The sequence below is a fragment of the Battus philenor genome, unplaced genomic scaffold (genome assembly GCF_028537555.1).
Source record: "Battus philenor isolate CCGP_79_NKW_IND1 unplaced genomic scaffold, ilBatPhil1.0.hap1 SCAF_16, whole genome shotgun sequence".
Lineage (NCBI taxonomy): Eukaryota > Metazoa > Arthropoda > Insecta > Lepidoptera > Papilionidae > Battus > Battus philenor.
This window is the reverse complement of record NW_027181678.1, coordinates 9,808,911-9,836,758: the sequence shown is the minus strand read 5'-3', so window position 1 is coordinate 9,836,758 and position 27,848 is coordinate 9,808,911. Positions and strand designations below refer to the sequence as shown.

Sequence of the window (27,848 nt, the reverse complement as noted above, 5' to 3'; positions counted from 1 at the left end):
TAACACAAAAACTTATTTTACGTATTTGTATTTAACAATTTGTACAATAACACCAGTATAGCGTAGTGTGTGAAAAGAATTATCTTGATACAATGAGTTTTAATATGGACGACCCGCTTGCTGGAATTTTAAGTGATGGTAGTGATGATAGCTTTTTTGATGATGATATATTGGGGAAAAAGAAAACTGTGAAAAAGAAAAGCGCCACAGTTGAAAAAAAGAGTGCATTATTTGATCTAGAGACTGTTAGTAAAGACAAATCAAAGGACATTGTTTCAAATGATAACATTCAAAACCCAAAAGTGAGAGGACCTTTTAAAAAAAATGATGATACGTTTAAATCTGATAGTCCACTTCTTAATAGATCAGCTTCATTTAAGTATACGGCTAATGATGACTTTAAAAAGGAAGAACCAAAAGACTCTAAAAGTTTATTGTTGAATGAATTAGAAGACCACAAAAAAACTCCCTTAAAATCAAAAGTTGGAACTAGCAAGGAAAACATAGATATCTTAGACAGTTTAATGGGACCTAAAGAAGAGCATACGCAAGTGCAAGAGAAAAAAGGATCACAGTCATTATTAGATGATATTTTAGGTACACCATCAAAAAAGACCAAACAAATATCAAAGCCTGCGACAGTGAAAAATCAACAATATAATTTCGATAACATTCTAGAAAAAACGGAACCAAAGGAGGCGGCTTTATCTAAAAAAACTGCAATTCAGACAAATGAGGCTGTGCAACAAAGAAAAACAAAGTCTAGTGAAGATTGGCTAGGTATATTTGAAGATAAAAATAATGAATTAGAAAACGATAATATTGAAATACCTTCATGGTTGGGTGGCAATAGCGATAAAAAGAAAAAGACGGAAAAGGTTACCAAGACACAAATTCAAAGAGAGACTGTGAACGAAATTTCCGACCCAAAACCGCATGCAAGTAAAGATGAAGTGATAATCACAAAAGATGAAAATCGGATGGAAATGGAACCTGCGGAGGTTACACAAAAACAGAAATTTTTAGTGGACTCTATTGTAATTCCGAAAAGTGATGATGACATTACAGCACAAGGGGCTGCTCTTTATTTGCAACAACAGGAAGCTCAATTAATGGTAGCCTTGCAATTAAAAGCACAAGATGAAAAATTAGCTGCAATGCAAAGTGAGACATATTATTACGATTAATGTACAGGGTAATTGGTTATAGTTGTAAAAGCTTTAAAGGAGTAAATGTATAGCTTATTTGTCAGCAAAAAGCTTTCAAATTTTTACATCTATAACCAATCAATCTGTATCGTAATGAACAGAATTACGATACTAATGATTGATAAGAGAAACCTAAATAATATTTTAAATAAGAATAATTTAACTGTTACAGTGAAGCAGAGAGAAACACAGCGAGTGCAACGTGAAGCAGCGTTTGCCCAGCACACGCAACTGGAGGAAATGCTGCAAAAACAAGTAAATCACAGATTGCAGATGCAAGCAATTATAAATGCACATCAAGATCGAATATCAAAGAGAATTAGGGTAATGGAGTGATTTATACTTAAATTTATTAAAGTAATCTTACAGCTGCCGCTTGAATCTTATTTTATCGGCTTTTTGCTCACCGGCGAGTCTCGACCGGCGTCCAAATAATCTTCTGGTTGATAGGCGATGGATTTCGGCTAAAATATAATAGGACGATAACTTATATGCCGCGCGAAAGTGTAAGCTTGCAATGCGCAATGGAGTTCCGTATGAAGCCGTCATGCAGTTTACCTCACCCTTTAATATTTTATTTTAATTATGATAGAGAACCTCCCTCCCTACACCCAAGATTCTCTATATACCTCATGATACCTAAATCTTAAATCAACATAACATTCGCAGATTTAGTTCAGATTTACAAGAAAACAGCTAATTTAAATGAAAACTGCTGAAAAAAATGCTTTATCATCGTTAGAAGTATTTGAGTTACTATTTATATAGTCCTATGTTAATAAAAAATAAGAAGAAATGAGATGCAGTTATTGGAAATCAAGGGGCGACAGGGAAAGTCTTACGGCTAAAATGTTGGTGATGATTTAGTTGTATCTAAATTTATAGATATGTGTCTAGTCAATGTGGGGTATATTAAATTTTCATTGATAATTTCTGCGTTTTATTGTGATTCCATTAACTTATCTAGAGAAGAATATTTTAATAGTATAATTGGATTATCTTAAATTAAAGTCATTACGACAATCTTAGGCACTACTAGAAACGAACAACACAGATCAAGATGAAGACAATGTTGGTAACGAGGGTGGAAACACTTTCATGGACAACAATGAAAATCCTCGTAATAAAGAAAAGAAGCAATTACTGCAACTTATTCAATCGCTGCAAGACAATCATGATAAGGAAATAGATCTGATGGAAACATCATACAGGTATACATATTTTACACATTTAATTTTCTGCGATTTTGAAAAGAGCACATATAATTTACTAACATTTATTTTTGACCGCAGAAGACAACTAGCGTTTCTAGAAATTTCTTTAAATCAAACCGAAGAAAGGATGAAAGATGAAAGCGATAAAGTTGTGAAGTTTTATTCGGAGAAAATAAACTGGCTGGAAGAGCATCATCATCTTTACAAGAAGTGGACGGAAGAGAATGTGTCTTCTCTTGTTGAACGGCATAGTGTTGAAAAAGAGATGCTACGTCAGCAGCACTTGGAGAATGTGAAAGTCTTGCAAGAACACCACACGGCGCTCATGGAGAACATAAAGTATAGCACTTTTTTAATTATTATAGATCGTATTGGTTGTTATGGTATTTATTCATAAGTGATTTCTGGTCTAGTCCAGTGGTCCGCAATCTTTTCTCTTCTACGGCACACTAAAATCTTTCCTAGATTTTCGCTGCACACCGGCGGTATGTTCGAGAGACGAAATAACGTGACACTGTCTCTCAAATACAAAATATGTATAATGAAAAAAGAAAATTGTAAATTTTCAATTTATTAATTTTTACCGCGGCACACTTGTATCTGACCTACGGCACGCCGGTTGCGGAACACTGTTCTAGTCATTGAGCATGATTTATCACAAAGAAAAACATTAGAACTTGACAAATACAAGATTTATAACAGAAAAAATTGTAAATTAGCGTTAAAAGACTAACTATATTTAGTTGCTTGCCAGGTTCTTCACCATAGAATCATCATACTGGCAATAGTAGTGTACAGAGAAAGTTGGGACCAATACAATGTACAAAGATATATTTAAATGTACAGTGTATCAATGTCTGGACTTTAAAGGTGATTAAATGTATGTCAAAATAAAATTTTACTTTAAAAGTTCCGAAATTTTTAAACCTTAGTTAATGTTCTATAGAACATGAACATTTGTTTGTCTACTTACGAGGCATAATCAAAAATACTGTATATTATAATAATATTTATCGCGAACAAAGTATTAAGTATAAATTCAACTTAATCTCCTTCTCCTTCTCCTTCTTCTCCTCGTTCTTGGTTGGCGACGCATCTATCCCAACGTTGATTCCACGATTGAAAGCACTTCCGAAAAGCTTCTTTTGGAAGTGCTTTAAATCGTCCCTTGGTATCTCTATCGTAGCTCTTTTAATGTTGGGGATTGTGTCAAAACGGTTTCCTTTCAGCACGGATTCATTTATCGCGATATAAATTCAATTAAAATATGTAATTTAAATAATTTCAGAAATGCTGTCAAACAGGAGCAAGTTCTCATGCGGGATTCAGCGGGGTTCTCCACAGATATTCAACAATTATTAGGAGATATTAAGGAAAATAAATTAAAATGTGAAGAGTTAGTCGAAAAAGTTTCGACGTTGGCTGATAAAACGCAGCAAGATACCGAGAAGACTTTACAGATAAGAGAAACACAAATTTCTGGTGAATATGGCCATGTTTACGATAACTTAAAGAGCAACTAAACTATATTAAATAAGGTCAAAATAGAATGTGATGTTCGCCGATAGTTTAGTTAGAGTTTAAATTTATTAGATTTCATATACACCAGTACCAAGCTTTACATCGTTTCGTTTTGCGTTTTATCGAAGGTGGCTCGCTGCTTAGTTACTACTTATTTTCACTGTGCCTCGATATATTTTTACGTGTTGTTTCTGGTTACATGGTAAACATATAAAGGTAAATTTTATTTTTACAATTTATTTATTGCTAAAGTTTATTGTTTTTGCTTTTAAATGTTTACTTTGTTCAGTTTTCTTTCTATACAGTAGTATTTTCCTATATTCGACCGTTATATGTCTTGCTATGAAAAATCTTGATTGACTTTGCGTCGTGATTTTTTGGAACGTAACCACGACGCAAATTGAGATGTTGGTGTATAAGGATAATAAACGTTACGTACTTTATAAAATAGATTTCAGATTAGCAATATATTATCACGAAAAAAATCCATTTAATTGAGTCAATGACAGATTTTTCCTATTATTTATATCGGAAAGTGCGAAACTTAAAGAAAAGTAGGGCGTTCATCGGATGTATTTTAATAGGTTTATTAGATTTTTAGATAAGGTAGTCGCTGGATGCGGGCAGCGCAAGACCGGTCATCGTGGTAATTTTTGGGGGCGGTCTATGCCTCTGGTGTATGTGGGGGGCGTCCATGGGCAAAGAAGGGCGAGAAGAAGTGCGTTCGCTTAATGCGAAGTAAAACAAAAAAATCCTCCACGTGAATTTTAACTAAAAATATTATCAAAAATTCGTTGCGCTCATGACCCTGCGATAAAAATGGCTGTCTTTTGTTATTATAATTAATATTATGGGTTTTAGTGCTCTCGAATACTTTAGTGTAATACCCGGCATTTGATTTTGTGCAACCGACCGAAGGGAAAGACAACAAATACTGACGTGTTTCCGTTTTGTACAGCATTGTCTTTATTGTAGTGCTCCGATAGATTGGTATGTACGTTTATGAAGTACTATTTACTATTTTCTATCTGCAATTTGTGCTACAGCTGTGATGTACAACATACAAATCAAATGCCGCGGATATGGTTTTATTTGGCCACAGAAACAGGTATTTAAATTCTGAAAACTAAATAGGAATTAAGAATGGTCTATATATATGTTTATTTTAGATATGATACAGCAGTTGAAAAAAGAAAGGGAATATTTTGAGAAAGAGAAGACGGAAAGTAAAGATATGATCCACATGCTGGAAGTGAGGCTGAAGCAAATGACGACGGTAAGGTAATACTTCCATCAAGTAGTCAAAGAACATATTTAAGAATATACTTTCCAATAATACTTATGTTGTTGAACATTTGTTGTTTCGTTGTAATGCGGTGATAAAGTAGTGTGTAGTGGCCCGACTTGAAGCTCTTGAGGGAATTCACGAGTTTTGGTACTTATTTTAGTTTACAGAACCCAAGGAGTAGAAATATGCTCCATGTCTTTAATAAAATGAAGGACTACTGGGTGAATAACATATTACTGTTCCGTACGGAATGCCTTTACGGAATGATTTCTGATACACGCCTGCGGAAATAATATCGTAAAGAGTTCCCTCAGTCGCGCGGCGCATGAGGCAAAAGTCTCGAAGTCCCTTGTTTGTCAACAAAACGCAGGTCCGTAATCGCTAGTTAGGTTAGGTTATTCAGGTGGCAGCCGCACTACCAAAACAGGGTTTAGTCTAAGCGCCATTGCACCCTGCCTCTTTTAAATAACTGAATCTGTACATGCCAATATTGCAATAAGTAACCGTTTGTAACAAAGAAAGAAATAGTTCGTCAAGTACGTATTATATATGTTTGTTACAGATGATCGAAGAAGAGACTGCATCGCTTAAGCAAAAGAAAATGGAATTTGAATTTGAAAAAGCTACTTTTAATAAACAAACAGAATTTGCAAAGAACGTTTTGAAAAAGCAGGACGAGGAAGTGAAAGTAAGAAAATTATGGTTGAGCGTAAATTTTCTTCAAATTTATTAATGGTATTTGTTTGAAATGATTCTAGATGTTAAAAGATGACATTCAAAAGGAGTACCAAGAGAAAATTACAAAGATTAACGAAGAAAGGGCTGCAGTTATTAAAGATTCTGCGCTTCATGCTAAGGAGAAAGCTTCTGTACAAAGCTTAAAGTTGCAGCTAGAGGTAAACTGTCGATCTTTAATATTTTTAAAATTAGAGGCTCATTCAGAATAGTTTGACATCGCAATCTTTACGCTTCAAATTGTTTAACATCAAAAATGTAACATTGAAAATAGCACTTTTCGCTGACATTTCATTGATTGAGTGAAATCGATTTGGAGAAAAAGCATACCTTACGTAGTATTTTCTTTCCGTTATGTATGTAGCTCCTACAATAGAAGCTATGTATTATCTCTAACCTAACCTCTCCTCTTTCTAACTATATCAGTCGGGACTAAACTTCTCCATCCGAGAGACAAATATAATCACACCTGCTTCCGAATCTTCGGCAGCACCGAAAATGCATCACACTAATACCAACGGCAACTACGCCCGCTTCCGACTAGCTTGCGTTCAAGCGAGGGCGGTCAGTAAAGGCGCGTATCGCTCCCGACTGCCGAGTAGTCCTCGCTCCGCAACACTTACACTGCACTATATACATCCTGTTTCCGCGAGTTCAGTTTCGATGAAGTGAGCACAAACTCTGAATGATTTGAGCAGTGCTAAGATTATATAAACTGGCGGCATAACTTCAATAACACCAAATGCAATGCCATTTTGCAATTTTGCATAAGATTGCGAGAGTCATCCCTTTCGCAAAGTAATGATAAAGATGTACATATCCGATACCCTAGCAAAAAAAAACATTCGAAAGGGAGTATAAATTTAATTGATCCGTGTTGAAAACAAAAGCTGTTTGGTTTACTTCACAGAACAGTTTTTTAATTAGGTTAGGATAGATATCATCTCTACTTTTAAAAGTTATAATTGTTAACAAATTTTATAATTTTAAGTTGTAGATTGCATTTTTTTTTTCTTCATAGATGAATGAGATAAATGTGAAGTGTTTGTAAGTCTCACCGTTAGTATAATTTTACCTTGGCTACCTAACTAACTGAGTTGTTTTTTTTTTATAATTTTTTATATTTGTATTAATTTATATAATTTTTTGTAGAAGACGAACGCTGAACTTGAAGTCCAGTTACAAGAGTTAGCCGAGGAACGGTCCAAATTGAATCTGGAGAAACAAGAGTTGCATATGGAAGAGCAGCGTATATTGGCAAAGTATTTCTTTATTATCTTTCGGGTGTCTTTTTCATAATAAAGTTTAATATTTATATAAATTATGTAAAATAGGTAAAAGACGTAGATGTTTGTGACGTCTTTAGATATTTGATCGAAAGTTACATCAATTTTATGGCCTAAAAAGCACTTAGATCTTAGTAAGTGCATTTTAGGCCATAAAATTGATGTAACATTTTGACGATATGTAGTAATCATTATGGTATATTATAGTAATAGATCTAACTTTAATGCAACCTGTGCCCGAGTTAATTAATAAAATATTAACTAATCTATAAATAACTAATCAGGATATTTAACTTCTTGCCCGTTACCAAAATAACAAATCAGTGACTTGTTAGTCCCACGAAGACTACGTCCAACGCCTATGTCGTGTTCACCCCAATATTAGTTGTAGGCTCGATTCTTTGAAGTTGTTGAGTCGTACATATGCCTGGGGCAAACTGACAAACTATGTTAGTCGAAAGTTGGGAAATATCCCTTTTGTGCCTTAAGATGAAGAGAAATATGGTCTTTCGCTTTGAGCCTCTTTGGTAAACTCATGGTCGCTCAACGAGCCTTTGAGAGGTCTCTCTGGGGTACGAACGAAAGTTGCTATGTACAGAAGTGAACATTCTACTGTTGAAATGATGATCCGAATATATTTCTATGTTACGATGGGTTACTACTGTAAACTAAAGAAATAGATCTGAGCTTCGTTCTTCACATAAAATAACGAGTGGGATGTATCCTGCTGTTGCCATCGTAACGTAAGGAATATATTAACGTAAAAATATGCCCGCATATGCCCTTTTTTCTTATACAGATTTACGACTAGACAATTGACATATATTCAATATGCTAAAGCTAAAATGAAATAATTAATATATTTAAAATTTAAAGACTATTCCTAGACGTACTGCTTAACATTCTAGTTAAGTAGTAAGGTTTATTATACGATTGTGTAAAGTGTAATATACGAATAGTGCTTGTGTGTAATAAAACGTGTTTTAATTATGTTTACAGAGGTAAAGATTTAGAAATCCTCACTAAAACTGCATTAGAAAAACAGACAATGGCGGAGAAAAAACTTATAGAAGCTGAGAATCAACAGAGAAAATACGAAGAGAAGATACGCAGGTTACAGGAACACGTCGTGTCTTTAAATACAAGAGAGAAACAGATTGCAAGGGAGAAGATCTCATTGTCACGAGAGAGAATAAGTCTTCACAACGATTGGAAACGAATGGAGGGTAGACAGCAGTGTTCATTATGCCGTTCCATGCCAAGGACACAGGACAATTTAGAAACTGCATACGCTCAGAATTACGAAGTTCCAGCTTCGAGAGATTATAACGATTCCAATATGAACCATGCGTTTAGTGCAATAGAGCAGGAAATGGCGCATCTTATGGGAAGAACGCTTGGTTTGCGGCATGACACGGGACTTTCCGATGTACGTGGGGGAATGATCAATGTAAATGACGTAGACGAAAGTGGACACTTAGAAAATGTTACGTCTGATGGGGTTTTTAAGGTATTTGTAAATATATAAACAGTGTGATTGAAAATAGATGTTAAAGCCTTAAATCTTTTTGCTTACAAATAAGGTATACATTGACACTCCTAACACTTTTAACATATAGTCCTTGTATATATATATATATATTTATTACTATTTCTGCTAGAAACCGTCTACACACGATTTCCTGGATCCGTTAAAAGCGGCTCTCATCCAGCATCTTCAAAGGACTTTAACAATGTTAACTGTCTACTCTTTATACATGTTTCTGCAGATCAGGACTCTAGGGTCAAAGCTTCAACGAGTTTCTTATAGATCAATTAACAATAGTAATCCTTTAGTTGTCTACTTCCATAACAGCAGTTTGTTGTTTCTTTCGCGCTAGCACGTACTAGCTATCTCGTCCATTCGCATATGGAAGATCTTTTCGTAAAAAGCTGACACAAACTTTAAGGTAAATAGCGTATAATATATATGTATATCTATTTACTTAAATTGAAAATCTTTTTATTCTCTCAGTGCTATGCTTAGCACATGTCTGTCTGTTACTGGTAACGACAGAAAGTGATATTGTGAATTTAGTGCACCTACGTTAATCTTTTTTTTATTTTTCAGGACTATATGGATCCAAAGTTTATGATGTTACGACTGGACGTACAAAAAGTCATAAACAACCTCGAGGACAAGGGGAGCATAGATAAAAAATAATTAGCACAAATTAAAAATAAAAGACTGAATAAAAGTATTAGAATTCATTCATTTCATTTACATTTCACGACTGTTACGGATTATATTGCTTTTTACATATGTGATAACACAACGCACGCAAATGCAGGTTACATGCTAATATTTATAAATATCTTCGCATAAAAAATATAGTACACAATCTTTATTACGTTAGCACTAATTGGTTAGGTACTACAAATACATCTAGTTTCCTATCCGAAACATCGGATATGGGATATAATGGCTTAGTATAAATTAATTTACAATTTGCTATCAATTGACAGCAATCTATAAAATGATCACTCATACAATACGCACCCAGTCTTTCATTGAAAATTGATTTTAAGTAGTTCTATAAGAAATTATGGACGGCTTGGCCTATTCATTTGTTCAGATCTTGTATATCGTTATTTGTTGTCAGAATAATTGTATACATTGATTAAGGATAATTTTAGAATTGCTCGTCTAAAGTGGCCACGGGCTGGGTACATCACTAGTGCAACCGAAGGCAGTAGGGGCCGAAAGGCTCTGTTGCGACCACGAGCCAGTAAACTCGTAGGCAGGGAGTCGCTGGATGTAGGCAGCGCAAGATCGATCATCGTGGTAATTTTTGGGGGATGGCCTGTCTTGCAGTGAGCTTCTATTTGTGTGACAAGATGAAGAATCATTATATAATTATATCAAACACAAAATTCTTGTCTTTATTTTGTATTACAGTAAATTTATAGATATTACCATCAGACCTATAAACTTGGTGATGATATTCCATTCGCCGAGCAAAGGTCAGCTAAGAACAGATTTAATGAAATTCCACCCGCAAAGGGAACTGAGAGGAGTCGGTCTAAATGCTTTATGGCATAAAACAATAATGAAAGGATTTTATGAAAATACACCCAAACAAGGCAGTGCAGACAAGAGGAGGCAGCTAGTGATATCTAAAATTAAATACCATTTATATCAAAGGGTAATTTAGGTAGAAATTTATTTGTCTCTGTTGATAACCGAATATTTTTCTATGTAAGCAATTTAGTTACTTTAATTTATTGTATACAATTACATCTGACAAATGTAATACAAGCTCTTTAAACAGCCTAATATTTCTTAATATTACACATCTGAAATATTAAGGAACAATAAATTCAGTACATTCAATATATACTCAAAACTTATAAATAATATTTACAATTGATACTATTGTTACTTAACTATTTGCTATGCTATTCTGCACGGGCAGGCACTCAATGAATCGTAATTATGTATTTTATATGAAATATATATTACTTGCTGTGTTTAGAGCATAATATAACTTCTATTTACAATTATATTTCATTATTATTTATATAAAATGTTTAAAATTCAAGACATTTGATAACATATGTTAATAGAAATTTAAAATCTTAACACATTGTATTGGAATTAGTTGAATTCAATTCTAAAATAAGAAAATTCGAAAAGGTGCCGCGACACAAATAATTTCCTTTATCACAGTAATGTTAGGTCTATCGAATATAAAAAAATAATTGGAATATATCTTCGAAAAGGAAAGGATTTTCATGCAGGATAAAAAGGGATATTTGTTATGATTTCTCCTCAGGCTTAGGATATTTGACTTCGAGCAGTTGAGGATAGTTTTCCACTATGGCGAGCAGGATGCCGTCGATGTACGTCCTCAGCTGAACGTTCACGTCTTGTTGTTCTTTCAACGCTTTTTGAAGCTGTGACAAGAAAAAAATATTACTTTTACATTTATTATCTCCAAATAAGTAATATATAAAACAATAAGTCATTCAATTCATATTTATAATTGTTTCCGTTCATCACCATGTTAATACAAACCCGAAAAGAGCCGTGTGAGAAGAAATGGAATCCAAATTTTTATTTATTTGCTATACGCTTAGTATATCCAACACCATTAGTTTTTATTTTTTATAGTATATAACTAGTATTTTATAAAATAATATAATCTGAGTGAAATTTACATGGTGGTTTGAGCTTTAAAGGCGTGAATGTGTAACTCATTTGACAGAATAAAGCTTTTACATTTATTTCTAATCATCCTGTATAAAGTGATCACTCTTAAATAGGTTACATTAATTTATTTTTTCTATTGGAATGCGACAAGACAATTAATTTTGGCCATACAAAATCTTCAAGGTAGGATGGTAAACGATAGTGAATTTTAATAAATGGTAATCCGAGTTGAATTTTAACTTAACACTTTTTATTACCATACGTTTTTTATTATTTTAGAAGACATACATTTTTGGACACGTACATTAACTGACTGCTTTATATTCACCCTTCAAAGCTTTCAAATATATAACGACCTCTTGCTCTATATATACATAAGGTACTCTTATTGAAGAACACTTTATATAGTTGTTCATAAAAAAATCTGTTGAGTTATGAGCAGAGAACAGAAAGTCAGATGCATATTTGACTTAAGTTATTCTGTTATTAAGACCTTCTAGAGGTGGCTTTAACGAACTACTAATAGGTAAATGAAACGGTATTTTATTTTCTGAGTACCTGCTCACAAGCAGGTGTAGATTGTCTTCTCACTTACAGTTATAATTACGTCTCATTCGCAGGTCGGAATTTCATATGAATAAAAGTGCTTTACATAATAATCCAATTCTTCAATTTTAAACATGCATTCCGAATCCCTGTTTATGAGTCTATATGAATTATTCAAGTTTGCTAAATTACCATTGTGTTTATAATACTCATTATTAATACTTTTAATATTCTAGCAAAATGTATTCTATATTCATACAATATGTATGTATGAGCTTGTTCAAGTACTATTTATTTTCTTGTAATTTTAAGTTACTTAATATTAAATGGTATAGAACATGCAGATAAATTTAATAGATATCAAAGGAATCTTTTTGGTACATTGTTATGTAAAAAATTGTAAATATTTTTTTATGTTGTACTCTACTATATAAAACCTACTATATAAAAAATACCTAAAGCAATATTACAAAACTGCCAAAACGTTAGTAAAATTGAGTATCAAAAAAGAAAAACATATAGGTTATAAAATTTGAATATTGGCAGTTTTCGTACAAAAAATAACCTCAAAATTTTACATATTGTTACGATCATAAACTGTCAAGAATGTGTCAATTAACTAGGGATGACGTTTTTATTTACTAACTAAATATAAATATATAATGGATCACGTACAATAGTTAGTATAAAAATAAAACCAAAGAGTGCAAATAATAATCCAATAGTTTATTGAAGCAATGTGAATTAAAAGCGGGGGTCATAAAGTATGAAAAAGGTACAGTGGCGTTTGCGAATACATAGGTAGGTCTAGCAAGCATAGGGGCCAGTCTGTACTTAATACGAGACATGCACGGTTAATTGTTGTATGCGTACCTTTTCCAACTCTATGCTGAGATCAGTTTGTGCGCTACCATCGAGCTGCAAAAACGCATATATAAACATACTTAATTATATCGCAAATGAGTTGTTCACGGCGGCTTGAGTCAGGCTATAAGCGTCATGAAATTCACTGTTATTTCAAGACATTATTTATGAGCGATGACTATAGTTCTTTCGCGTTAAAATTGCAGTGAATCGTATTTGTCGAGCTAAGCCACCTCCCGTAAATATACTTGACGTTCCTTATTTGAACGCGGAATGATACAAAATAATGGCATGGTTTTGAACTTACAGGTGGTGTCCAAAGATTAGACTTCTGCATTTTTAACGCTTACGAACTATATGTTATTTTTATTGAAAATCTTTAATACGATGTTATACATGATTTGAGGATGAAATTAAAATTTACGGCAACTTAAAAATGAAGAAGCAAGCTTTGAAAAATAAAGATGTTTTTCGTATTGTTCAAAGTTTCTGAGATAAAACTTTACTTGATGAAATGTGTTTTTGGTTAAGAAATTAATGTTTATTAAACATGTCACTGACGTGTATTTTGTGACTTCCTTACCGCAGAAATTCATGAAATTAACATGTCAAGAGGCCGACCAAACTGTACAATTCTGGATGAATTTTGAGAGGTTATGTTAAAGATAATGTTTATAAATCGAATCGATTACAGTCTATTCAGAACCCTTGATGCAACCCGATATGCAAACCAGATTCGTCGTTTTGCCAAAATGTGATTGAAAATGTTGATCAAATGATCGAAATTTGTATTCGTATAATACTTTTCATACTTGCTACAATTTACTCTGTCTAATATAATAAAGAGTAAAAAGAATGTAAATCCCACAAATACTTTATAAAGCAAAGTTCTTGATAGAAAACAGTTTATCTTATTTGGTTTAATACAAATCTCAGAAACTATGATAGTTTTGATGTAAGACAAAAGTATCAATAACAGTTTGTAAGTAACATTTGTTAAGATCGTTACCTCGTGGTCGGACATCTGCGATAGTTCATGTGCGAGAGAGTTTTCCAGCAGAGGGCCGCTCACGTGTAATAAACTGCGGCCCTCCTCCACGCCGCGCGTCAGAATCTGTGCTTGTAGTTCTTCTTGGGCCTCAGAGAGAGCTGCGTGAAAAGCATTTGTTAGTTTCATAATCTCATCAGTTATGGTGGTTCCCTCTTGATATCCAATAGGACCGGTAGGGAAGTCGCGTCCTGCTTTTAACGTTTGTATATCATTAGATAGTAGCGAATTATTTTAACAAATGAAACCCAGATTACTCAGAAAGTTAAGTACAAAATGAAGGATCGCATATCTCATAATATTTACACATATAAAAAACGCATTGAAAGTAGAAAGATATTGCGGAGAACCATATAAGACTGTCATTTACATCTAAACGGGTGAAATTATTTGACAAAAAATATTGAGATTTCTGAGAAAAAATGTTTTGATTCTTCGTTTTATATATTGTGTATGGGCAGTTTACTCAGTACAGTAAAGGTTGTAGTTTCTCTAAGTTTGTGGTGAAAGAGGTTAGAGGGCCTTCAGTCCAAACTCTTTTGCAGGAATTAAGCTCAGGCGTTTCCCCGGAAAGAAAGTTTGAATTCCAATTGAGTTGTTGTGACTTGATTGACGTTTAGTATTCTGACTCAAGGGTACTCGAAAGGTCCAAGACTCGGCTCGATCGGTTCATCATCATCATGTCAGCCGTTAGACGCCCACTAAGGCATAGGACTCCGCCAAAAACAATATCTCGTTGACTAATCTTGTGTTGTTCACATCCAGCTACTTCCTTCACTATATCGTCCGTCCACCTAGTACACTGCGTCTACCGGATCGTGGAAATCATTCGAGAACAATCAGTTGCAACTATCGATTCATCTAAAGATAACATTATTAACGCTTTGGAAAGCGTTAGCGCTGGTAGAAATTCTAGCAGCAATGCTATAAGATAAATATGGTGTTTGTTAGATTTTGTAAAACAAATGAAAGCATACATCGGTTTTGTGTGCGCAGTAGTTGTAGCTCCTCGCGCAGTTCGTCGAGGCGCGGGTCGGGCGGCGGCGGCGAGGTATCGCGAGCGCTCAGCTCTCGCTCGGCGGCCGCGAGCTGGGCGCGCAGCGCTGCTCCCGCGGCTCGCTCGCGTCGCTCAGCCTCGCGTGAAGCGTTCAGCGCAGCAGTCAGCTCGCCCACCGCCTCCTGCGCTTCCCGCTGAGCCCGCGTGGCCGTCTCCCCGTTCGCACGCAATGTCTCCGCCACGCCGCGGAGTCGCCCCACCTAGAACGTAATCATATACAATGTAACCATAATCAAAGTGCAGACGAAATTTTAAAAATACATTATTTCATCAGAAGGATCTCCATTAATGGACATAGGCCTTTCCCATAGATTTCTAATAAGATTAGTTGAAAGCTGTTTGTTCCTAAAAAGCTAGTCTGTTCACCTTAGGAGTGGTGGTCTTACAATTTGCCGGTTCGTGATCACCACTCCAGACCGGTTAGGTCATCTGTTCTCAGCGTTATGTGGCCTGCCCAGTGCCACTTCAACTTGTCAGTTCGTTGCGATATGTCGTTTACTTCATTCGTCTACGGATTTCCTAGATCGATTCGAAGTCGTGAAGAATTTTCGCGGATAGCTGTTATCACTATTATTACTTACGCTATATTATTATTGAGCTATTGAAATGCTGTTACACTAAGCTTAATTTGGTTGTGGTAGAAATTTAAAAAAATATGCTATATGCATCAGAAACATATAACCAACATTTTACACAAAGCAAATACTTATTTAACGTCGTCAATGTACGATTACATTATGACCAGTGGTTAGTAAAGGCCAACAATTGCAAGTATTTGCACCGTGTATGAATATGAATATGTATTTTCCTTCGGTATGTTTCTAAGTTCATGAAATACTAAATAAGTGATTTGAACAAAAAATAATAAGAATTGAGTAACTTAAGTAGCGCGTTTTACATTATAGTAACTTTGTCTACTTATAGTTTCCGGAAATATGGAAGTGGCCATGCCATGTTCCAACATATTCGATTGATATTTTCCATAAATAGTTGCACTTATACGTTATATTGTGAAGGTTAAGTTGAAACGAAATGAAAGTGTTATTATGTCGGTGTAATATAGCAACCGATAACGTATTTCCAACATCGCTGGAAAGCCGCAGTTGTTTCTCGAGTTCCACCAGGCGGTGGGTCTAGCGGGGAAAATGTAATGCTACACGTAACTTGTTAACATCTAAATTTAGTAAGTAATGTACAAATGCAATCGAACTTTACTATGGAATATCAAAAGTGGTAACTTCATTTACGTAAATTTTACTGGACGATGATAAAATTGTATATTTTAATAATAATGATGCTATACATGTAATGCCATTATGAATATGTAAAAATATCAAAGATATATATATATATATATATATATATATATAATACTTTTCAAACAATGTATTCTTTTGGAGTTACGCTAACTGATAATTATACGGACTACATATTTTATACACGTTATTTATTTAAGTTAAATGTAGTAACAAAAAAAATGGCTGGGCGTGGCTGGGACTGATAAGTGACCACACTGTGAGCATAATGCGTCGTCGTCATTTTAGCCCATAGATGCCCACTGCAAGTCATAGGCCACCCTTAAAGATATCTATTAGGGGATATATCATAATCGCCTAGCTTGTTAGGCCGGGTTGGCGATCGCAGTGTGATATTGTAGTACGCAGAGGACGCTGCTGGCTATTCTTTGGAAACTCGTTTGTGAATAACGGCAATGATATATAATTATTGCACAGAGTTTCAATTATATAAGATTATGTCCCGGGAATCGAAACTGCGACCTACGATCGCAAGTTTCAGTCCTCTACCGCTTGACTACCAATGTCAATTTAGTTTTCAGTGTTTTAAGCAAAAATAAAAATAAACGCCATACCTTCTGTACCATATTTTTTAATCAAATACAGGATTAATTAACACTATTGAAAATGTAAGAAAGCAACGAAAATATTGTAGAGTAGCCCAAATAGTTAGCTATGTGTTTGTAGAAGCATTCCAGTTCGTACTTTCGATTTGCGATACAAGACGACGTTAATTACTTACTGCAAGTCTTTTTGCCCGTCTTGCATTAAATCGATTCAAATTGATCACTTACGCAACTTATTAAGAAATTCTTTAATAGAAAGTGGGTGCTATTTAAAGACAGTAAACGATTAAATACGAAAGGGCACAGATAAAAAATCTTACTTTTTCGTACTGTTTACAGTATTACAAACATTTGTGATATATATCGTATTAATATAAAGAAACCAATACATGTAGTTTTAACACTTTCAGGCTATAAGACGCCAGTTTATTTTATTTGTTTACACTAACGCTGTCACTCTTATTAAAATTCGAGTTATTTAAAAAATATATGTTGCCAATCTTTGAGTCTATTTTTACTAAAAAGACTGTTACTTTTTTTTAAATCAAGGACTGAACATACCTCTTGCTTGAGATTGGAGGCTTCGATCTCGGCAGCTGCTAGGCGGTCGCTAAGCGCGGCCAATTGAGCGTCCCTGTCTCTCTCCACGCGCGCGATGGCTTCGCGACATCGTCTCTGCTCTTCAGCTATGCGCTCTTCACAGCGGCTCTCGATCTGTAGACATATTACAATTTAATATTAAAAGTGACACAGGCTCGGCTGTTTTTGACACCTGCAAGGCATAGACTAGAATCGCCAGGATGACCGATCTTGGGCTATCCGTATAAAAATCAGTCATAATTTTCACAAGCTCTTCTTGCTCTTGATCCACACATAGTAATCACTTGTGTGGATCAAGAGCAAACAAAATATCCGAAGAGCGTATTAAATTGAAAATAGGAATCGCAACAAACTCTTCACCAAAATAAGTTCATCAGTGTTTTGACGTCGTTCATATAAATGCTACGAGTGTTCTGAATTCCTTTATCTATGAAAAGCTAACAAAAAACAATACATTTTTTATTTATTTTTTGGCATAATTTTCTTCAACCTGAATATAGTGCTAAGGACTATGCGTTCCCAAATTATATCGTAATTAGAATTTTTTTAACTAATAAGAGATTTATAAAAAGGGAAGAGTCCGCTACAAACAGTAGACTTTTTTTATAATCACTTTCACAAATGACTAACGCTTGTCGCATCTCGGGTGACCAGCCCAATTAGAAGTGTCGGGGCTCTTATACAGTTACTTTAAATATAGATATGCCTGTTGAATAATGTAACACACTAACTATACTAAACGACTGAAATGCCATGACATACAAAAACTTGGTGATAGGCGGTGAACGATGAAGTATCTCCCGTTGAGGAGCGTCTAAAACGTGATAAAGGAAAAGGAACAAATCTGCTTATAGTCTGAAACTGATTGCTGATAAGTACGGAAAAAAAATTAAACACGATATGCATTTTTAAAACGACAGTACAATTTCTTCGATTTAACCTCATTTTTTGTCCTTTTGAAATATCTCTTTTTATGAATACAATATTTATTAATAAAATTATTTACCTATGAATAAACTTGTGAATATTTTCGTTTTGTACAACTCCGCCTTTTACCATTATTAAAATTACCACGCGGAGAAAAAACCGTTGGTATAGTTTATTCATTTCGTCCCTTGACTTTAGTTAACGAATTCATTGTTTTAAACGTATTATACAGAAATGGGGAACGAGTGGCAAGGCAATTTCCGCTCGTGCTAATAATTATATACGTATACGTGTGTTCGAATACATAAAGTGAATTCAAAGGTAAAAGGTTAAAAATTATTTTCGTATGTGTAATAAAATATAAGCAATTATCTACATCATTATTAGTTTTGTTAGTGTAACTCATTAATGTATATATGATTATCTGAACCCTTTTTCGTATTAATTTGTAGATTTTTTGAAGGAAAGGCGCTTAACTTGAAGTTTATAAACATTATTCATGATAAGTAAAGAAAATGATCTAAATCATTACTTCAGACGTAGGACGTGAGAGGTGCACAGACCTCTCCCATAAATTTTTAATAGGTTGGAAGCAACTAGCATCTAATCTCTTCGGACGGTCTTTTTGCTTATACTGTGCTAGACGGTAATAAATATAGTACAGTATAAATAAGTCATAAACTTATAACGCATATATATAATTACAAAAGTGTAAACATAATTTTTAACTTTTCCGTTACATTTGTGTGATTAAACTATAGATTTTTCCCGCCGTTTAAACCTATAGACGCCCACTGCAAGGCATAAGACTCTTCCGAAGATATCTATGAGAGGATATACCATAATCGCCAAGCTTTGTAAGAGGATTGACGATCATAGTGTAGTATTATTGTACGCAGAGGACGCTGCTATCCATCCTCTGGAAATTTGTTTTTAAGCAGTGACAATCCCATATAATTAATACATAAAGGGTGAATTATTTAGGATTGTATCTCGGCAATCGAATTCTCGACCTACACTTTTTCTTCACTTTTTACACTAATAGTTAGAGAACTTTGATACTTGTAAATACATGGAAAGGTGTATGGAAGTTTACAGATTGCTACCAAAGTAACAACATTAATTCGTTACTAATCTTGTCCCCATTTGGTAGACGAAAACGCGTAATAATCTATACTCTTTTTACACACTTTCCAAACCTAATTATAGTAAAATACCATAACGAAATCGAATCAAAATCTTTGAATTTTATGTGCCTCGATTATATAAGTAATATTAATTCGTACCACCTATCTAAAATTGTTGTTAGAATAAAATTGCCATATTATTTGTTATTACTGTCATCATCATAACCTCCATAGATATAGACATCCCTTGTATATATATTTACTAGGCCTGCATTCAGCGTTTGTTCACCTTATGACTGAACTTCCGACGCTGCGCTTGCCGAGCCATGGTCTCCAATCTAGATCTTCAAGGTTCAATAGACAACATCTCTGCGCGCTGCGAGACCGGCCTGTTGTGACTTTAACTTGCTAATTTGCGGGGTATGTCGGTTCCATTCGTTCGTCTACGGATTTTCTCGATCCTGACTTGATTCCGAAGAGAAATTTCGAGCATAGCCCTCTCCATCTCCATGAGCAACTGTGAGCTTGCTAATAACGATCAAAGTTAGAGACCACGTTTGAGTACCTGAGTTTGAGTCAAACACCTTGATTCGTCTAAAAACATTGAGGGATATTGGATGAGATTAGATATTGTAAAGATACAAAGAATATAAATGGACTAGATGCTGGTGTAATTATAGAGAGCAGATAATGTTCTCGTACTGTTGTCATTCTTTGATCGTCTAGTTGGGACCGGTAGTTGTCAGTGGTCATTCACTCGTTCAATCGACACCGCAATCGGTCACACGGCTTGCATCCACATTGTCAACAAGATCAGATTATTTCTCATGAGAATTTTGATTTAATTTGATCAAAAGATATGACCAAATTACTGACCGTTCACATTATTACATGCCTGTTTATATTTTTAAATGTTTATAATGATTTGAAATTTAATTACGTTTAAAAGTTAATTTATAATCATTTAAATATAATTTACTGCTGTGATGTAATTAAAATTAACTTTAGTCTGTGTGTCTAAATATATATATGTCTATATACATATATATATTTATATGTTCTGGGACTTTACACGACGAAAGGAATATTCTTCCCAAATTTAAAGTTTCTAAGCTTCATAGTACCAGAGATATCGTCATGAATTCATTACAAAGATAAAAAATTACATTAAAATAATGAGAAAATGATTTTTTTTAAGAAACGTTACTAAATTTTGAAAATATTGTACAAAAGGCATATTATTACATAAAATTAACATTTTAGTCATAGTAAAAATTAAAGTAATAATGGTTATATATTATAAGGTGAATTTAAAATTAATTTTGCATCCGTTTGCTTTTTTATGTATGTGAATCTGTAAAAAAAAGTATGCAAATTTGACTAAGTTCCTTTTTAATAATGTTTAAAGCATGTAGTGTCTTTTTTCATAATCACAATGTGTGATGAGAGAAAAAAAACAATCCAGAGAATATCGGGTTCAGTCGAATTCGCGATCTAGAATTCTTTCCGTAGCTATGACGTCATAAGAAATTATGGTCACTGATATTGTGCGCATTATTGCCCTATTGAACTAGCCAATCGTGCTTCGCTTCGTCTACACTCGTTGTATAAAGTGGCAAAGAGTTCATTGAATATTATTGGTCATTGTATAATCTTAATCATCTCATATTTTTATAGACATGTCTTGTTTTTGTGTCAAATAATTTTGTTGATAATAGTTTTAACACTTTATTTACTTATTCAATAAGTTTTTAATCTAATAAAAGATTATGTTCTCATGATGGCGTATAGAACAGCTGGCCGCTGGGGCATTAATGTTCTAGAGAAGAGACCAAGAACCAGCCAGTGCATTGTAGTTCGTCCAACGACATGGTGAACAGATGACCAAGTAAAATTATCGAAAATCGCTTGATGCAGGCCTACGATAGATCCTATTGAAAATTCTATAGGCATCAGCAGCAGACGTCTGGCAGCTGATGTTTTTATTCATATCCTATGATAGTTAATAGCTAAAGTATTTGGTAAGGATGACATTGACAACTTAAGACGACATAGCCAAGGTTTATGCCTTGCAATGGGAGAGATCCGCTGAAATGATGATGAGGTTTTTTAATTTACAATCAAAGGATTGAGTACAGACCTCTCTTATCTGTTCGTCGAGCATGTGGACCCTTGCCTGCAGCACTGCGTTGTCAGCTTTGGCCCTCGCGTACCGGTCGTCGGCGGTGCTTTGAGTGTCTGCTAAAGACGTCACTTGCTGTTGCAGAAGCTGCACCTGTGAATAAAACGTAATTCTTATACAATTTTTTTACGTATCGCGATTTATCGAATTTTTCTTTAAGCTTGCGAAATCTGAACTCTACGTCATAGCATTGTATATCACATCGAATATTTCTTTTGAATCCGAACGCTGTTAAACTCTTAGTAACATTACCGTTCATTACGTCTAATAGAAATTAGTGAATACAGCCGAGAATACTTAGGGAGCCATCGAGCTTCTCTACCTTAAAAGAGGTTTAAAGTTTAGCGCCTTCTGCGCCCAATCTAAAAAGTACAGGACTACAGGAGTGTAAGCCAGGTCCAAAGACACAATGTTTGTAAAATTTACACATACTTAAAGTTAGATGTTTTATTCTATTTTTTTTCTTATTTTACATTTATACCATCATTATCATTTCAGCCGTAAGATGTTAGCTGTTGGATAGATCTCCCCTATAGATTTCTAATAAGTCAGATTGTAATATAATTTTTGTTGTTATTAAGCACATAAACACTTGCAGTAAGCTGCTAAATATGTTATAAGGTTCTTAATATATTTCTACAACAAAGATACCTCAACACTAAGTAGCAAACAATTTCAGCTTTCAATATATTCCTACACATTTACAACATCAACCCGTTTAGAGATATATTATGGTACTATATTTACTTTCCTTAGGTTTTTGGAAGCATGACGCTTCAAACCGGTCTTGTTGGAAATTTATATGGGAGCTCTATGTCCAGTAGTGAACGTCTTATGGCTGAAATGATAATAATAATATTTTTAAAACATCTTTAACACCACAAATTGCGAGTTGCTAAAATTCTAATATTTAACGTTACAGCGTACATTTTAAGTCTGTTATAGATGTTACAAGTCCTATGGTAACTTAGTAATATATAATAGTAGATTTAGAGGTATTTATAATAGGATATTAAAAATTGAACGAGTCAAGGTTTGGCCATCTCTAGCACCGAATCGGAATGCTAAAAGTGACTTAGGTGTCCAAGTCGAGGTATCTTGCACCTAGTCACTTCTTGTCTAAAAACGTGGCGGCTTCCAAATCAAGTCTATAATAATTATCTATTGTAACACGGGACAAAGTTGCTGAGCGTTTGAGTTTCGTTACTATAAAGTGGTTTCGGTTAATGCTGCCTCAAACCAGAAGCTGCAAACATCATTTGTCCAAGATTAAAACACCACTTTAACATGTTTACTTTTGCAAAAACTTAATGCTATAACGCGGTCATAATATAAGACAAAGTTGGCTGTAGTAAACAACTGTGAACAGACTAACGAGCAGTAGTTATAAGCCAAGGCCGTAACGCAAGTGGTTTTACAAAGTTGTAATGACAATATTTGTTAGTTATGAAATAATATTTGTTATGGCTTCCACGCCGCTTTATAAATAGTAAGATCGTTTTTAATTATCTAATCTGCCTAAAAATGAATAGACCAGTAGAGTAATGATATCACCGACATAAACCAGCGGACAAGCAAGATAAAGTGAAAGAGGGTAGGCCACATGGCATACAGAACATATGACTGGACTTTCTCTCACTCTGAAAATTCTAGAGTGGAGACCACAAAGTGGCAAGCGCAGGACAGGACGTCCAGTAGTAAGGTGAGATGAGTTTGTTAAGGTCATCGGAGGACACTTGACACAGGCAGCTTCCAACTAGTCCTGTTGGCGATCTGTAGGACAAACCTATGTCTAGTAGCGGACATCTTTCTGTTGAAATTACGGTAATGTTGAAAGAATACAGAGAAAAAAATAAAACAGATAATTAATGTACAAACATGTGCAGAAGTTAGATAAATTTTCTTTTTTCTTTTAATTTAAGACTAAGAATTCAACCTTGTTCAATGCGTAGGCAAACCTTTGTGTTTAAACAACAAACAAATACCGATCGTAGATATTAATTGACATTGAATCAGTACAAGGGCAGAATAAATTAATAAAAAAAAACGCGGTAATGCGTTAAAAATCGTCATGTTAAATAATTAGCAATTTCGCGTAGCGATAATAAATGCGATAAATAATTACTTTATTGTATTCTCTTATCCGTTTTGTTAAAGCCCTTATCAGTGTGTAACGTTAAATTGATCGCACACACGCCATCGATTCGATTGGCTATGGTCCTATAAAATGCAAATGAAAGTGCACGTTCGAGATAGCATTCTGCACGGACCGGTTGGCCACAGCTGTTGGTTGTAACTCGTTTCTGAGCTAAACAAAAAACGTAAACAGTCTAGTCTTCTTCTCGTAAAAGACAGAGATTCGAACAAAAACTTCATGCTTTTTTGCTAAATTAAACTAACTTATTATTTTACTGTTACTATAACCAAAATAACTTATAGACCATTTTAAAGCCAATTGTCAGATATTGTTTTTTCTATGTAACCACAGAGAGTATAATCATAGATGGCTACTTTTATTAAGAAATAATTACATATATCGGCATAGCCCGGCTATATTTTAGGTGTTGTACAAGGATTTTATTATACAATACTTGGCTTTTATATTGTCTTATGTCTTTTTGAGACATGCGGTACGTTCTATTGGGCCACGCTGCATACGCCTGACAGAGTTAATACCAGAATATTAATACTATCTCATTGGTTAGTATTAACGACGTAATAATACGTTCACATTAATGGAAAAGTCCAGTCACGTAAAAAATTCAATTGCAGTGATTTCATGGCTTAACTGAAAAAAGAAACCTGTGTCTGTATCCATCTCCACCAATAGATTTGATAAATATTGTTTACCATTTATGTTTGAAACGCGAGTTTTATAATATAGATAAAATATTACCAGGAAATAATAGTCTAATTAAACCATCCTAAAGAACTACAAAGTATTCAACCCCACAGGACTAACATGGGCACAGATAAAGGATAGGTTATAAAAAATAATAAAACCTAGGTAAAATTTCAATGTTTATCCAAAAATTATAAGTATCGAATGTAACGATGGTTTAACACATATTATGAGCTACTGATACATTACGCTTGGTCTTAGATGAGAGATACTGATCATCGTAAAAGCTGGTAGACTAATTTTGACGTCAATTAGAGATGTATCCATTCTATGTTGAATAAAGAATTATTGTATTTGGTGTTTTAGATTTAGAAATACCATAAATTTATAGCATTAAAGCCATATAGTTTATTGAAATTTTCAATTATGCACTAAAACTGACCTGAACTAGATAATAAAGAACTTTTAAATTGTATATGACATTAAAAAAATACTTAAATAAGTATTTTTTTAATGTCATATACAATTTAAAAAAAAACTGTAATAAAAAACTGTAGTTAAGTGAAAAACATCTTCCAAGCCATTCATTACAAATGTTCTTTTGTCCCTTTCACTTACTTAAATAAATGTTCAAAGAGCGCTTTGTAAGTTGATATACCGCTCTTTCTCTCCGGCAAATATGTTATGGTAATTTTACTATGTATAGTACCCTCATCAATACACAATAATGCTTGAGTAGTATTATTTTGTTCATTGTACTTTTCAAGGGGTCGGACATATTCATTGATTGCACATTATAAGAATCTTAGTATGCAATCTACAATAATACGTTAAAGGTGCGGAAATGTGCTCGTCTATTACCTTTATTGAAAAAATCTAAATTATAATGTTTAATTATCAAATTAATAGTCCACTATTTATTATTTAAATAATTCTTTTATTGCAGACTTTTTCCTATTTTTTTAATAAGTATATAGGGAAAGCCTATGTCCAGGTGATGAGGATTTAATACTTTTTAGAAAAATTAATATAACTTTTGTAGTATATATTAAGAAAACGTCAATTTCTTATTTTCATCGTTTAATGACGAAGTATTTGAATTCTGTCTCGCCTGGTCTTAAGCGAAGGCAATCATGGTATATGCTTTTCTAGAAGGAACCTATTCACTGTGCTCTCGAAGACTTCTAAGTAATAGTTGACTGGAAACAATAAAAATATGAACTCTAAGATACCTATTAACATGTGTGTCATGAAAAAAAAATTATAACGTAATGTTTCCAATTTTTCTAGTAAAAGCAAACATACCTGGTTTCGTTTCGTTTTTATGTGTAGTAAAATTTACACAGACTTTATTAAAAGAACATGCAATGTCCCTTGTGATCAGCGATCGAAATAACTCAAATGGTTCTGGCGCACGACTGATTCTGATTCAGACTTATTTCCATGACGTCCTTGAGTGGCGTTGTAAGATGGCAGACTTCAGGGGATTCAATTTCAAATCGATATTTAAAATCATTACTCATCGCCGTGCGTAATTAACTGTAATCGATTATTCGGTGGAAAACGTCCGAAACGATTCTTGCTTTTGTTCGTAATATTTATTTTACATAAATTAATTTAGGAAAATTATCTCGAATCTTAAAAGAAACTTTTTTATCAATATTTTATATTTATTTATTGACTGTAAATCGTTGCGATTTATAATCTATAAAACTCAATATAACTTTCTTCGTAATTCTCATATTTAACTTGCTTTGTACTTACGGACAGAAGTGAATGTTTACATTTAAATAAACACAGCAAGAAACATCACTGTACCTGACATTACTTCTGCAAGTAACGTTTTAAAGAGATTTCTATTTTCATACTAGCTTACCATATTTGTTCAAGAAACATATGAATAAGATAATTGGAAAGAATTGTTTGTTTTATAATCACTTAAATGTATAGAGCAATAGACAAGAGATAAATCGATTCACGAACAAGGACTGTTTATTTTTATTATTAAAAACAAATGCGCAATGAACACTATTTTTTCTTTTATAATTGGATAAATTAACAATTATTAACATCAAAATATAATAAAATGAGTCACTGTAACATGGTAAACAAAACCAATCATTTGGGTTGATCTTCGGGTAGGGCATATTCAGTGGGCTTCTATCTGCTGCCATAATAAAGAAATAGTAATATTAACAATACATAAAAATACAATCCTGTATATATTATATAATTAAACATTTATCTTGTAAACTTGTAAAAGATGCGAACCATTGAAGAAGACCAAAAAATATTAATAAAATAATATTGATTTCATTTCATTGAGGTAAGTTATTAATTATCTTTTGAAAATATAAATGCGGAAAGTTGAGTGCGCACTACCGAAATCTTATAAAGCTTAATTTTACTGGCAACGGAGCCGTCAAAACCGGAACATAATAATCCATGGCATGGCAATAGAAACTAATACAGCCTCTCGTAACAGAGGTAATACTGACAAAGAAATAGAACTAGAACTAGAAAAGCATGTATACAGCCGGGTGTCGTGCTAAAGAGCTCGCGTGAAATACAAATAACAAGTGAATAACGCAGGCAGGAAGCGCCGTGACAAACGGGAAACTACTGTTCCAGAGAATCGTGACTAACGAATACAAGATGATTACACTACATAACAACTGTGTCATTGTTTTTAAATGAAATTTATATGTTCTCAATAGAACATGCAAATACCTTTTTTTTTGCAATAACTTCAGTTTTGTTTCTTAAGAACATTTTACAAAAGGTCATGAATTTCCTCAACTGTCATAGAGGGCGTGCGTTCTTTGACACGAGCTCCGCTACCAAAAGAAAATTATATACCGAACACATACGGCAATGATTTTATTAAGTGTGATATATAAAAAAGTACAGTTCTTTTATATTTTTAATAAGACAAAGTTTACACCTGTTGTTAACTATGTCTATATAATTTTAATAACTGCAGTAAAGTGTTGAATTGTAATAATGGTGTAATACGGGTTGTTTATAACGATGCAGTAATTTACAGGGTTATTCTATACACCAAAAACCGATACATTGTTCTGTCCTCTAGGGCACCCTGAAGTTGCAATGTTAATATAGTTCGATTTAGCGTTCATTTGAGCGACCTAAGCCTCTCTAGTACCTCATAAAACACCTTATTATCGTATGGAAACAATATACGGGGGTACAATTTATTCAAGGAATGATTTATTCTTCTATAAAACCTTATCATTATAGCTGTAGATCGACTACTGTTATTATTAATGTACTACTGTAATATTAGCCTCCAACAAAGAATAGTAATAAGACTGGTTGGACATAGCCTGCAT

The 27,848-nt window shown here is 33.8% G+C and overlaps 2 protein-coding genes across 6 annotated transcripts in view; one reads left to right on the top strand and one right to left on the bottom strand.

Annotated features, from left to right (window-relative positions):
- Nucleotides 1–92: 92 nt before the first annotated feature.
- Nucleotides 93–9,469, top strand: LOC137919560 (fas-binding factor 1 homolog). The gene is made up of 11 exons (XM_068762656.1): nucleotides 93–1,164; nucleotides 1,381–1,532; nucleotides 2,238–2,419; nucleotides 2,501–2,761; nucleotides 3,711–3,904; nucleotides 5,113–5,219; nucleotides 5,794–5,919; nucleotides 5,990–6,127; nucleotides 7,119–7,228; nucleotides 8,252–8,762; nucleotides 9,363–9,469. The coding sequence occupies exons 1-11, from the start codon at nucleotides 93–95 to the stop codon at nucleotides 9,453–9,455; spliced, it is 2,946 nt and encodes a 981-aa protein (XP_068618757.1). The 3' UTR covers nucleotides 9,456–9,469.
- Nucleotides 9,470–9,507: 38 nt separating this feature from the next.
- LOC137919298 (rab11 family-interacting protein 4A-like) overlaps nucleotides 9,508–27,848 on the bottom strand; it is a 113,468-nt gene continuing 95,127 nt past the window's right edge. For 4 of the 5 annotated variants that reach the window (XM_068762332.1, XM_068762334.1, XM_068762333.1 and 1 more), the window contains 6 exons: nucleotides 21,615–21,749; nucleotides 17,382–17,534; nucleotides 14,880–15,159; nucleotides 13,864–14,003; nucleotides 12,864–12,908; nucleotides 9,508–11,188 (listed from right to left, as the gene is read on the bottom strand). In XM_068762332.1, coding sequence (XP_068618433.1) covers nucleotides 11,051–11,188; nucleotides 12,864–12,908; nucleotides 13,864–14,003; nucleotides 14,880–15,159; nucleotides 17,382–17,534; nucleotides 21,615–21,749 — 891 coding nt within the window. In that variant the 3' untranslated portion in view covers nucleotides 9,508–11,050. The remainder of the gene's footprint in view (nucleotides 11,189–12,863; nucleotides 12,909–13,863; nucleotides 14,004–14,879; nucleotides 15,160–17,381; nucleotides 17,535–21,614; nucleotides 21,750–27,848) is intronic. The other variant, XM_068762335.1, reaches the window with a different exon arrangement.

Bases quoted from the DNA above. Each gene is read 5' to 3' on its own strand.
- LOC137919560 (XM_068762656.1), top strand. From the start codon at position 93: ATGAGTTTTAATATGGACGACCCGCTTGCTGGAATTTTAAGTGATGGT. The intron at 2,762-3,710 runs GTATAGCACTTT...AAATAATTTCAG, and splicing joins GCGCTCATGGAGAACATAAA to AAATGCTGTCAAACAGGAGC. The intron at 5,920-5,989 runs GTAAGAAAATTA...AAATGATTCTAG, and splicing joins AGCAGGACGAGGAAGTGAAA to ATGTTAAAAGATGACATTCA.